The 13,017-nt window shown below is 39.6% G+C and overlaps 1 protein-coding gene across 7 annotated transcripts in view; it reads left to right on the top strand.

The window, feature by feature from the left end:
* STK38L (serine/threonine kinase 38 like) overlaps window positions 1-10,571 on the top strand; it is a 51,493-nt gene extending 40,922 nt beyond the window's left edge. For all 7 annotated transcript variants that reach the window (XM_030040840.2, XM_030040837.2, XM_041129611.1 and 4 more), the window contains exons 11-14: window positions 101-224; window positions 3,044-3,139; window positions 4,816-4,907; window positions 6,425-10,571. In XM_030040840.2, the coding sequence (XP_029896700.1) occupies window positions 101-224; window positions 3,044-3,139; window positions 4,816-4,907; window positions 6,425-6,552 (440 nt within the window). In that variant the 3' untranslated portion in view covers window positions 6,553-10,571. The remainder of the gene's footprint in view (window positions 1-100; window positions 225-3,043; window positions 3,140-4,815; window positions 4,908-6,424) is intronic.
* The last annotated feature ends 2,446 nt before the right edge of the window (window positions 10,572-13,017 follow it).

The following is a 13,017-nucleotide window of genomic DNA, read 5'->3' as shown; positions in this document are numbered from 1 at the left end:
CACTACTTGTTAGATTTGGGAGTCGTAGTGGCAAAAGCAGAGGCCCAGGTCACTTTCCTCTTCTGGGAAAGCTTGTTAATTTTTCTATTTGTTTGTGCAGGGTATCCACCTTTCTGCTCAGAAACGCCACAAGAGACTTACAGGAAAGTTATGAACTGGAAAGAAACATTGGTATTTCCTCCAGAAGTGCCCATTTCAGAGAAAGCAAAGGATTTAATTCTAAGGTCAGTAACAAAAGCCCATTTCTGGCCAGTCACTCAGACATAGTCATCTTCCATTATGTTAACTTTCCATTCTGCATGAAGGAAGCTTTAGATTGGAGGGAAGGTTGGTTTCTTCTCTGTCGCCATCCTTGATAGATTTTTTTTTTTTTTTTTTTTTTTTGTCTTTTTCCCTTTGCCATTTGTTTAATGTGATGAAATAAGCTATAATGATCTTGATATCATGGTACAAATCGGGAGAAACAGAACGGACTGGGAAAAAAAAGAAGAAAAAAAGTTAACACACAATTTTTCTCTTCTCAGAGAGAACTAGTAAATAATCACTCGCCAGCATTTAATGTACTGAAGAGAAATCTTCGGATGGTTTGGATTTACTCACTTCTTCCAAAATTTTTAATTTTAACAGTTTTTAATCCATTCAGTTTGCACTGAAGTTCTTGCGAGGGGTTTTGGTGTCAAGGTCGGGCAGAAATGCTCTCTTGCCCTGGGAGGTTTTGCAGGGGGATGGGGTCTTTGGCTTTGATTTTTAATCTGCGCCCCCCCCCGAGATAATATTACAAGCTTACACAATTTTGTTACAAGCAAAAACAGGAACGTACTTCATAGGCACAGCTAAGAAGTAGAATTTATTGTTAGTCCAAGCAGTGGTCCAGTAGCATCCAACAAACAGTTATTCTTAATCCAGTTACAGCAATACTAACAGTTCAAGTTATTTAATTATTATTAATCCTCATTAATAAGTTCGTGTATAACAGTTTTATTATGTTTTCAGTATCTGTTTCTCTAGTGTTCTGCTTAACCTCTCCTGCGTGTTGTCAGCATCCTGAGTTCTCTGCTGGAAAGAGTACAGTGTTGCTGCTGAGGATTTCTTCCTCCTCAGTCTTGGCTGTGTTTGGGACATGTTTGGATATTTCAGGCAGTTTATTTGTTAACATGTCTTGCTCATGAATTTACTTATACAATGACTACTTGAATTTATTAGTTTTTCTCCATACATGGAAGGATTTAAATTAGGATAAAACATCTTTAGTTACAGACCACTTACTAAAATGAGGTCAAAACAGCAGGCAAAAAATACCTGGCCATTGAGTACTTTGTCCATTACAGCTCGGACAAGTTAGACAACATATATTTCAACTTAAGAAAGTTGCAGACAAAGCTAAAGTTTCTTTATTTTACGGATACAGTTAAAACCAAACTAAAATAAGCTCAAGTTCAGACAAAGCCTGAGACCTGGTCTGGCTAACTCTTGTTACAAGGTTTGAGGTCTATTATTAGTACTTGGCATCAACCAACTGGCTGGGCTGCAGTAGAAATACAAGCAGGGTTTTTCCCAAGTGACACTCAACTACAAGTAAAAGAACATTACAGTCTATAATTGGAGACAGTTTATAGCCTAACTTGCTATGGTACTAAATTACCTGCTGAAAATTTCACTAACTAGCAAGAAGGTGACCTTTTTTGTATTGTGTTGTATTGATGTGAAAAATGCCTTGTGAATCTGGATGATGTGACTGTGTGGAGAGATGATGAGTTCAGGATAACTAAATCAACAACCAGAGGCTTTGCTCATCTAGGCAAACAGGATTTCATTTAACGAAGGCCAGCTGACTTTTAGAGCAACAGGAGGCCCACATCCCTGTGCTACCAAGTACTCCCCATTTCCAGGAGATCGTCAGGTGACTCCACGCTTGGCAAGACCAAGCTTTTTGTTTGACATGGGGTTTTTCCTGTTATTGTAAACTTCCCTCTTTGTGTCACTGTTGACACCTTTTGCCATCCTCAAAGAGACTGCAAGGACAGTGTAAAAATATAAAGCAGTTATCTTTGCTAACACGTACAAAAGACATCTAGGATTTAACGAACTCCTAGGCTAAGCATTGGTATGGTCATCATCTCCTTGATGAGATACGTCACAGTCTTTTTCAGCCAGCTAGGCATGAGTCCAGGCGGGCATCAGTCCAGAGGAGAAGGGTGAGCCTCTGCTGCTCCCTGGAAAAAATCCCCGATGTCACTGAGTTGCTGTCAGAGAACTTTCACCTCCCTATTTTGTTTCTTTAAGATTTTATACTTTTCCTTGTTGGTGGTTTTTTTCCTGCCTACTTGAGCAGCTAACAGTCCCCATCTCAACAATCCTGTCTTTGTCTCCAGTTTCACCTTTTTCTTCTTACTTGACTCTACGGACTTTCTCACAGCTGCTTCTCATAAATTGTCAATTTCTTCTGGAGTCTGAGCCGAGGTTATGCAGCTGGGCCATATCAGAAATAGGCCTTGAGTCTTTGTACCACCAGCACCTGGATGTCTAAGGAGAGGGAAGAGGGGATGACAGGGAGAATGGGGACATGGCATGTTTTGAATGTGTCTAGCTTATTGTAGTTTCAAAATGTGACATCAGAGAGTAGTCCTATTTCACTAAGTGTATTTGTTCCTGTTTGTGACTTTGAAACATGGGTTTTAAATAGTTGAGGACATGCAGAGGAGTTTTCAGTGGTAGGGACTTAAGCCTCCATTCCAGGCTAATCTTACAGGGCTAGAACTTGCAGTAGCTTTTCACAAACTTTGAAGATGGCGATGCAACAGTTTAGAAAAGGTGTAAGTTACTGTCATCATGGCTTTTTGTTTTGGCACTCCAATAATATTCTGCTTGTACTTTTTCCCTTCTTTCCTAGATGCAACGGGCTGCTTGTATGTTACCCCAAGTGATGGCACAATTTGAAAAAACTTCCTCAAATTCCTGATACAGGATACCACAGCAGTTTTATTTGCTGTTGCTTCCATCTGCATTTATTGTAACATTCCCTTTATTTTTTCCACTTTTTCAGGTTTTGTATTGACTCAGAAAATAGAATTGGTAGTAATGGAGTAGAGGAAATAAAAAGTCATCCTTTTTTTGAAGGAGTGGACTGGGGACATATCAGGTATATATATGTGTATATATATATATATGCACACACATTTTATAGAGAGAATAAAAGCCATGAAAGCAAGAATCTCATGTACTGTGATGTCAAGGATAATTATTTCCAATTTATCTTTTATTTTGAAGGGCAGCTACTGGCAGGCAGTAGGTGGGTGACAGCAAAGGTTTCCAGGCCTTGCTGACATTCATAGATCTGATCAGAGTTTAATTGCCTTTAGATGCCTCAGATTGCCCCAGAGTGCCCAGGATGTAAAGAAATTGTGGTAGGGTGGCTGTGTTATTCCTGATGTATGCTCTGATATCAGCAGAGAGCTCCTCCTCCAGTAGTAATGGGCTCTGCAGCAATTGCTGTCATTGACTTTTTTTGTAATAGGAGCATAAGAAAAGCAAACTCTATTCCAAAAATGTAGGGGAAATAGATGAATGGAGAGGCAGCAAGTAGGAGGAAAACACAGGGCATGTCTTTACTGCATGCTGCAGATACTACACCTGAGTGAACCGGTATGTCTACAGAAGTGCTGGGCAGAGGCACTGACTCACCTCAGAGTTGCAGCCTCTGTGGCCAAATTCTGCTGGGCCAAGCCTGTGTAGAGGTCCTGGCTGAGGCAGCTGTACCAGTTCCAGCCTGAGCTTGTGCCTGCAGGTGCTGAGCTACATCTGCACATACCCAAAGTGCTAACACCTTTAGAGCAGACTTTGGTGGCCCCACAGATACTTTCAGTTGAAATGATAGCTACTGTTCAGCTCTCTTTAAGGTTTGAGGTAGTCTGCTTTTTCAGTAATAGTGCAGTTTTCTACATGAAAATCCATACTGTGGGCGTGTGATTGTCCAGCTCTAGTAGTTCTCATTTATTCTGGTGCAGAAAGCCTCATTTAACTTATCTTTTCAGCGTGGGAGACATTAATAAGCAGCAAGAGCAGTAACATATCTGTTCATGCCACATTTGGCAACCTGGCAAAATGGTTTCTCTGTTCCACCCACAAGTCGATTTAATTGTAATAATTACAACCATAGTAAGTTTACAGGTGTAAATTAATGACTTTCCCACAGGGCCGTGTTCCAGTTTGAATGCTTTCGTGGGACAGATGACTTAAGCAACTTTGAAAGCCATGTTAAAACTTCTTAAAGGGCTGCCTAATTGTTGAGCTAATAAAGCAGTAACATGTCAGAGCCAACCTATTTTGGATGAGAAATACTGGCAACTGAGTGTCAGAAATAAGAGTTAGAGTCAAAAGTATTTGGATGAGGTCTAGGCTGATGAGCACTGGAATTGTAAAGCAACATATCTGATGGCTCCAAATGCAAGTAAAATCCTGCTCGGCTGGGTAGGCTGGGTTTATGAAATGAAGGTAACCACAGTTGTTCTTGGTAACAACCAAGATCGTAGTGATAGCTATGTGGCACATAAGTGTGGAATGCTGTTTCAGTTAATGGGAAAAATTATGTTTTCCCCAAGTTTGCCAAGAAGATACTAATGCTAGATAGGAAACCAATAAATCTCCCCATGATGTCAGCAAACAGGCAAGTCAGATACATCTCTGATGGACTCGGTGGAACCTCTGTGCTTTACATTAAAGGGATGTTGTAACTGTAAAAAGCTAAGTTAAATAAAACTGGAACTTAATGTATCTTTTCCTAGTATTGACTATTCTGGCATTTATTTCTATTTGCAGGGAAAGACCAGCTGCAATCCCTATAGAAATCAAAAGTATTGATGATACTTCCAACTTTGATGAATTTCCTGAATCTGATATTTTACAGCCAGGTGAGACTGCCATTGTAAATTCCAAATTTCTATCTATGACATGTCAGAATACACCACAGATGCTTTTGTTGTTGTTTATATTCATTTTTCTGATACCTTATTCAAGGTAATATACAGACTTGATCTAGAGAGTTTTCTTTCAGATATAAATGTAAATCTGTGATCTCTCGTAGCTTCTACGTCCTTAGAACTTTGGAGGAAAAAAAAAAGCTCATAGATATTAACAGTTAAATCTATTAGTAAAAATGGTTTGCATATATAGTGAGCACAGAAAACAGTAGAGTTTTCTACCATACAGTCTGTCTAACCAACTTCTGCTAAAACATTATGCACTGATTTGCTTTTGATCTTTAATGACTTTTGAGTTTCATGCCAAACATAATGTTCACATATTTGTGGGCAAAAACTTTCAGACAGATGATTATTTAACATAGTGATTTATGAACCTGAGTGGCTCTGCAATTCATTTAAATTTAATTGTTAATTTCTACTGGCAAGTAGTAGGAAATTTTTGTACATAAAAGGCTTGATTCTCTGACATGCCAAATTCTCACAGCTCCCACTGTTTTCAGTGAATTATTAGTGTCTTAAAGATAGATATATAAAGATGATTAATTGATGACAGATAAGTGTAGATGTGCTAACATCCGTAAGAATTATCGAAAAGCTGGGGTTTTTTTGTGAAATGGCTTTTATTTCATGGCAAGGAAGTTTGTCCTTTTAATGCAAAAGCAATCAATCTCCAGTGCCTAAGTTCAGCTGTTTAAGTCCATATTTGGATAATGCCAAGTACATTTGTATTTGTTTCGGCATTTCAGACCCACTGAAAATGTTACTGTACATCTAGATACCTAAATACAAACTTTAGTATCAGTGTGTTTGGCATCTTGAGTTGAAAATATTGTTATAGAACTCTAAGAGTAGTAACCATAGAGCTAAATATAGAAGCCCACTGCAATGAATGTCCATGTGCAGCAAGCCAGCCATGTGGGCTGTTCATAAAATAAAAGGAGGCTGTACAAGCCTTGCTGAAGCTATGAGCAGGGAGGAAGTCCTAGGAGAGTAATATGTGCAGTTCTCTTGGGAGAACTTGGATGTTATCTTTTTCTTCTGTTTGTTGTGAGGATAATACGATACGTATACATGTGTGTGTGTGTTGTGCATCCTAAATGTTATGTTTTTCATAATTGTATATCCTGTGGGTGTGTTAGAGGTTCCTGTCAAGGTATAGGAGTCTGTTATGGTGTGTACACATACTAAAAAATCCCAAATCCCAAACAAATAAAAAAAAGAACTTTTTCCGCTTCAGAGATATATGCTGAAATTATAATTCTTCTCAGACCATTGACAAAAGGCAACTGACCTGATTAGAAACAGGATTTCTTCAAGGAATTTCTGCTGACTAGGCACATAAGAGTTCAGGGCTGTTTATGTCAGTGCTCTGTGAACAGTCCTCTCAGAAGCAGCGCTGTTTTTAATTGTTTTGTTTTGTCTTTACTTTTGTTTCTGAATTCTAGTGCCAAACACAACGGAACCTGACTACAAATCCAAAGACTGGGTTTTCCTCAATTATACCTACAAGAGGTTTGAAGGGCTCACGCAGCGTGGCTCGATCCCTTCCTACATGAAAGCCGGAAAGTTGTGAAACAAAACACAAACCCGCAAAAGATATAAAAATACAAACCTCAGGTAGCTGCATCACCAGACCCGCTTGGCGTTAGTTATCAATACATTGACTCTGGTGCGCATCGATTTCACAAGGAAATTCTACAGGATTAGGATTTCTAAGACTACTACAGGAATTAGTTGGCAGTGCCAGCTGGCTTTTTTTTTTTTTTTTTTTAATATTTGAATATTTTTGTTAACTTTATTATACAAAGGTACTGGAATAAAAGGAACGTACATCCCTTTAACTGCACTGCCTATGTGTGTATAACGGTTAATCATGCCTCTCTGTACTGTGGCTTTGTACTGTAAACCATCTAATCCACCCAGGAGTAAAACATATCATTTTATGCAGCATTGTTGTTATACTGCTTACCTGGTGGGTTTTAGATATGCAGTATAAAAACCATTGTCCGCATTTGCAAAATTCTCTGAGCAGTTGCTCAAGGGTGTTCCAGTTGTGGTGTGCAGATCCCCCATGAGTGTGGCAACATTGAATTATTTTAAATAGCAGTGTTCTGTGGGCCTACTTGTACCCTGCCTACCCTCACTTCCTCACTGAAGGGCTTTATCAGCCAATCATCCCTTCTTCTTTTTCTTCCTTTTTCCACTGTGATCCGTTTAGTGGTATTTCTGCTTTAAATGATAATTGATGGGTATTACTGTTTAAGATGATGATGCCTGTTGGCAACTTCAGAAGAAAAAAGGAATCCAATCAAAAAACGTAAAGATTTTTAACAGAAGGGAAACTTTCTGATACCAAGTTCTGAAGAGATGGCAGAATTTCCAGGACTGCATTCCTGCCTCTGCTGTAAAGCAGATCATCTTTTTGCTACTCGTAATTCAAATAGCCTTTTCTGTTTCTGCAAAATGTATTCTAGAAAAGTGATCAAACTGCTGCTTCTTCTTTTTTGTCTCCCTAAGAAGTTCCACGCAGAAGCGATCCTGATCTAGCCTTTTCTTTCCATAATACCCTGTAGCAGCCTCTGCCAAGCTAAAGGAAATGGAGCACCCCACTACATTCAGACTCTCCTGTGGGTTCCATCGTCTTCTAGTATCTCCATCTAAGGTGGACCATGGGATTAAAAAGGATAAGCTGAGTCTGCAGCCCAGTTTCCAGGAACCACAACCAACCATGACTGAATTGGGCAGAGCACCTAAATGTTATTTCCCCCAGTGCAGGATGGTGACAAACTGACAGCAGAGATAGGTCTCCTTCTCCTAGGTTGAGGAAACTGAAGCAGAAATCTCTCCATATGCAGGGTATGGTTTTGCTTCTCAGCCCAGCAGCAGTTCAGGATTGAATTGCACTCCTCGAACAGTTTGCAATTCTCTGGTCTCTGGCAAATTTATCTGTATCTCTGCCTGTACTAGCATATTATCTGCAGTACTTTGAATCTATCACAATACAGTAGAGATCTTTGACATCATTTTCTGGTTACAAAAGAGATTTACAGCAATGAACAATTCCCCAGTAATTGAACAAGCAGAGTCACTGTTGCTGTCTTCCTCCTCTGAATGCAAGTGAAAGGCACTCTAAAACCTCTGCAACACCCACCAGAGTGAAGCACAGGATGTTTTGGCATACAGTAGAAAAGACTCCATTAGACTGGTTTTTGCAGCAAAATGGAAGTGACTATTTATAAAGCCATTACAGAAATATTTATTGCTGTTAGGCACCATGGTATCAGCTGTTCTGAATTATTTGTATGCTTTAAAAACACACTAGGGTGTTCATCTGCTGCATAAAAGACCATTTACCAGCAAGGTTTCTGGGCATTAGTGGCTTACTGATGTGCATGTAGTCTCCCAATCCAACAGCTGCTAGGTTCCTCAGGGGCTTCAGTGATGTCTTTCCTCTAATATTTTGTCTCCCTTCAAGCATCCAAAAGATTTTAGTCTTCAGCTTATCAGAGGAGTAGCCAGTGCCTCAGGGCCCATCCAATTTATACAGTGTTATATCAGAACATGGTGAAGCTAAACTTTTGCCTAAATGCCAGACTTATGTGGGAACAGCTCATTGATATCTCAGTTTTTCTTCTCAGACCTTACACTAATTAACACCCCTTTACTGCCCTTGGGGCAGGATCCCTCAGAAATTTGCCAGTGTTGTTCTTAGCCTTGTCAGTGTAGTGAAGCTCAACCTGTATCCATCCAAAGACTGTCCAAAAACAGTAACTCACTTAAATCCACCTTTACATTTTCAGACTTTATTCTGCCAGTGTCCTAGCAGCTTCTGAGGCAAGGAAAATCCTTTTCTGAGGCCTTCAATCCATTCTAGCAAGTCTGAGGAGCTTGGGCAGAAAATGAGATGTGAATTTGGTCTCAAAGGACACGGCTATTCAAAAGAGAGTTTTTATTAGTTTTAATTTACAATCTCATTCATGCAGCTCTGTGTGCACCAGAAGTGGAATTCCTGTGAACAACACATTTCAAAAGACCACAGTAACCCTAGTAACCCTATTTGCATAATATAAAAAGAAGTCTTTGCTTGAACTTGCTAAGACAAGATAAGTTTCGTGGAAACTGCAAATGCTCAGTAATACTGGTGATTTTTTTTTTCCTGTGGGATTTTGGGGGAGGGGAGATAAATACACACTTAATTTAAAACTATCTATTAAACAACTATGTCTGTACATACTCACTGGTTTACAAACCTGGGAAAAAGCTCAACCCTTATATTTGTAACACTAAAGATAATACTCATTTAAAATTGCAAATGATTAATCATATCAGTGCTCAGATAGGAGTTACATCCATAGGGAAAGAGCCTGCAGCCTATTTAGCATAAACTCCTGTATTGTGGTAGTTGATTTTTATTTTTTTTTTAAACATAGCATTATTTTAAACAGTAAGTCAAGTTAAACAAAATATTAACTACTGCTTTTAAGATGATAGAATTTTTTTAAAAGGTGAAACTGTGACACTGTAATGGATTTAAAAGAAGGTTCATTTACACTGGCTTTCAAAAAATGGAAGTGCAACATATCTTTTGTTTTGTTGTTTTTGTGTTATTCCTTTGGATGGTTGTGTTTTTTCCTTTGGTGATGTTTGTCACTGTGCCATTTATTTTTCTTATTCTTGGAGTACCAAAGATCCTGAAATGGCTTGATGATTGCAACCATGTGAAAACTTATTTTCTGGAAGTATGTTTTGTTAACTTTTGTTAAAATGTGGAATTGCGTATGCGAATTGTTATCAGAGGTTTGCTGGGAAGTTAACCTATTCCAGCAGGGAAAACTTGAGTGCATCGATGGAAGTGGTGAGCCTGAATCCAATGTTCTGGATCTGAATACCCTGAAACTGGGGAGGAAGCTTGGATTGGGAAACGCAGCTGAGCTTTTGTACTTTGTTCCATCTCCAGTCAGCGTGAGTGAGTGGCCTTAGGTACAGGACGTCAGCAGAGGTTGTTTCTTGTGCAAAAAGAGTTTAAAAAAATTGCCAGCATTCAGAAATCAAATATTGTTGATACTGCATTTGCACTGTTAAATTTGCCTTGCTGGAGAGTTACATAAGTCTTATTTTTATAGGTCAGTTGTTAAACACCTGAGCCGTTGGATACAGTATGGAATAATAGCGTCTGACGTGGGTGAATTCACCTAAGTGCAAAGGGGCTTGCTGAAAGCTCTCCACACTACTAAGATAAATGGGCGTAAGCAGTACAAAGGGTGTTGTGCCGGCTCCTAAAGAAGTGACTTTCCCCTTCTGCAACAGCAAGCAGGGAATACTGCAGTTTGGCCCGGTTATACTCTAATGCTTAGGAAGTGCTCTCACTTTTTCAATAATACGAGCAATTACAAGCATTGTAACATACTGTACCTTGTCCTTTTAATGTTGATGTATTACAGCAGCTCGTTCTTGGAGTCAAAATGGCAACTGCTATATTTTTCCTAGACTGTTTCATTAGTTGTGGTTGGGAAGGTTACATAGAAGCATTATAAAAATTTATATGAGGCTTTTTACAGCATTTGAAAATAAAAGTAGCATTCTTTTTGTAAAGTTGCTGGTTTTATTTTTTTCACACCAGTGTACTGGATTTGTTTATCTTGCAGAATGGGAGACATGTAAGGCATTGAGACGCTATTTTGTGTATTCTCATCTTGAATTCCATGTGAAAACCCCAGTGCCACTACTCTCAATCAGAAAGTAGAGGTTGCAAAAATTGCTCAACTGTACCAACTGCAGTCATGTGAAGCTACTTCTACAATGGTTATTGCTCTTCACAAGAGAGTGATCTTCTTCCCTGTAGACCATAATTTATTCAAGAAAGGCTTCCACAGGCAGTTGTGTCCTTTGATTCGCTATAGAAACAATTTTGTCCTACTGTTCCCTGTTCCTTGCTGAGTTTAGAGCAGTGGCAGCAGATGCAGTTGTGAAATAGTCATGTAAAAAAATTAGTACAGAGTTGAGCAGCTGAAAGCAAAGAGGAGCTAGCAGCTGGTGACTGACCTTCTCTGGAGCCCTCCAGTGAATAACAGCCCTCACTCCACTTGAGAATTGCTTCTTTCAGTAAATGATACAATTTTAACAGAACTTTATACATTCTATTTAATGGGATAACACTTTTCTTCCAGGAAGTATATATCTGAGCTACATATCATAAGGAAACGTAGGCTTAGTTCTTTATCTCCTTGCATTACCAAATTCAGTATTCCTCAAAAATACAGCCCTTCAATGGCAAATATAAAGGCTGTGCTTTCAGCATGTGCAGAAATGTTTGGATTTTTTTAAATCAACCACTTTTAATATTATATGGTTTAGTGTTTATAAAACATACTGCAAATATCTGTTGTGCATTTTTAATTTCTTTATTCTTGTACATAAGCAAAACAATTATGCTTTGGACAATAAAAGGTTTTTTCTGACAATCTTCCTATGGAAAGAGAAGGGAGGAGTATTCAGAACAGTCTGTTGCTGTTGGGAGTGATGACAGTAGTTGTTCCCAGCTCTGGACTAGAGAAGGATATATTTGCAGTTCAGGAAGTGCTTAACGTACTTCTTTGAGGTAATTTTATTTATCATGCATGTAAATTTTAAATATCACAGACGTTCTAAAATGCCTATCCCATAGCTGAATTTCAACGATGAAAGCAGGTTTTACATGTGGGTGCCAGTAGACTGTAACCTGTCAGCCATGCTGGGTTCAGCAGCGCTAGGCAGGCTCTGCTGCACAGAATGCCATTCTGCCTAAAAGAAGTCGCTGTCCAAAAGATACCAGGTATGTTAAGTATTGGGACAGTTGAAGGGCAAGTTAACGTATATATTATACAATTAACTTATTCTCTGTCAATAGTAATGGCACTGGGATTTATACACTTCATCACACAGGAAAACTTCTACAGTCAGTGTGAGGGGAAATGAATCTTTACACATGCAGGGAGAGTTCATCTCACCACCTCCCACTCCTCCCACCACCTCTCTCCAGGTTGGTAGTGTGGAGGTTACTGTTTTCTGGGGAAATGGGGCATGTAGGCTTGAACCTCCTCATGCTGAGCAGGGAAATTAACCCAGGTTTCTCATTTCCCAACCAAGTCAGAGCTCTGCTAGGAACAGTTTGTTTCTGATTTGAACTGACCTTTGATGCCACATCTTGTTTCCGTACCTAGGCTTGCTTTAATCTGTTTCTAGTGAGCCACCATCTGCTGCTGCTTCTCTCTCCTCTAGGAATACATGCTCTCTGTATGTGCTGTCCCTGGGCAGTCCACCTTCAATTGGTGGCAGTTTCTTCCCCTCCAGGTGTCTCTGCCCATCCTCCCCCCTCCAAAGACAAAATCTTTGCCCTTGCCTCTACATTTCCAGCCCACGAGACTAAATGATGTTGAGAGGGCAGCTCATCAGCAGAGTTAAGTGCTGTGACCTTGAAGACGTTGTGTAAAAGTGTAACCACAGCCTCTGCTCCACATTTTGAAAGAGTTGGCAGCTACAGATAGCAAGTGTTACATACACACGGAGCCTATGTAACACCTTGTTTCCTTCCAGGGATGTAGGCAGAATCTGCCCCTCAGTGTGGCTGTACAGGCTGGAATATGAAGGTAATGGAGTTCCAAAAGGAAGCAGGTGCCAAGACATTCCCCCCGGGCCAGGTCTGTGCACATGTGGCCATCCACAAAACTTTGAGAGTCGAAATGGGAGCACTGATTTGAACATGCATCTCTCTCGTGTTAGGACTTACTCAAAAACTGCAATAGCTCTGCTAGTCTTGGACACTTAATTTCCTTACAAAGTCTACTTCTGACTTCTATATATCTTTTTAACAATAACGAATGATCAGGTAAGAACTTCAGTGACTTTTTGATCATGACAGAGTGAATCACTGGTAAACTAGGCACACATCTCAAGATTTTCAGGCTGCCTTGGAGGTCTCATGTAGCTCCCACAGACGTCAGCAAAAGATCCCTATCTAAAGCCCAAAGAAACCAGCAAACAAGTACGGTCTCAAAAGCAA

Source organism: Aquila chrysaetos, chromosome 17 (genome assembly GCF_900496995.4).
Source record: "Aquila chrysaetos chrysaetos chromosome 17, bAquChr1.4, whole genome shotgun sequence".
Lineage (NCBI taxonomy): Eukaryota > Metazoa > Chordata > Aves > Accipitriformes > Accipitridae > Aquila > Aquila chrysaetos.
The sequence above is the reverse complement of the archived record's forward strand: the minus strand, read 5'-3'. Positions and strand labels throughout refer to the sequence as shown.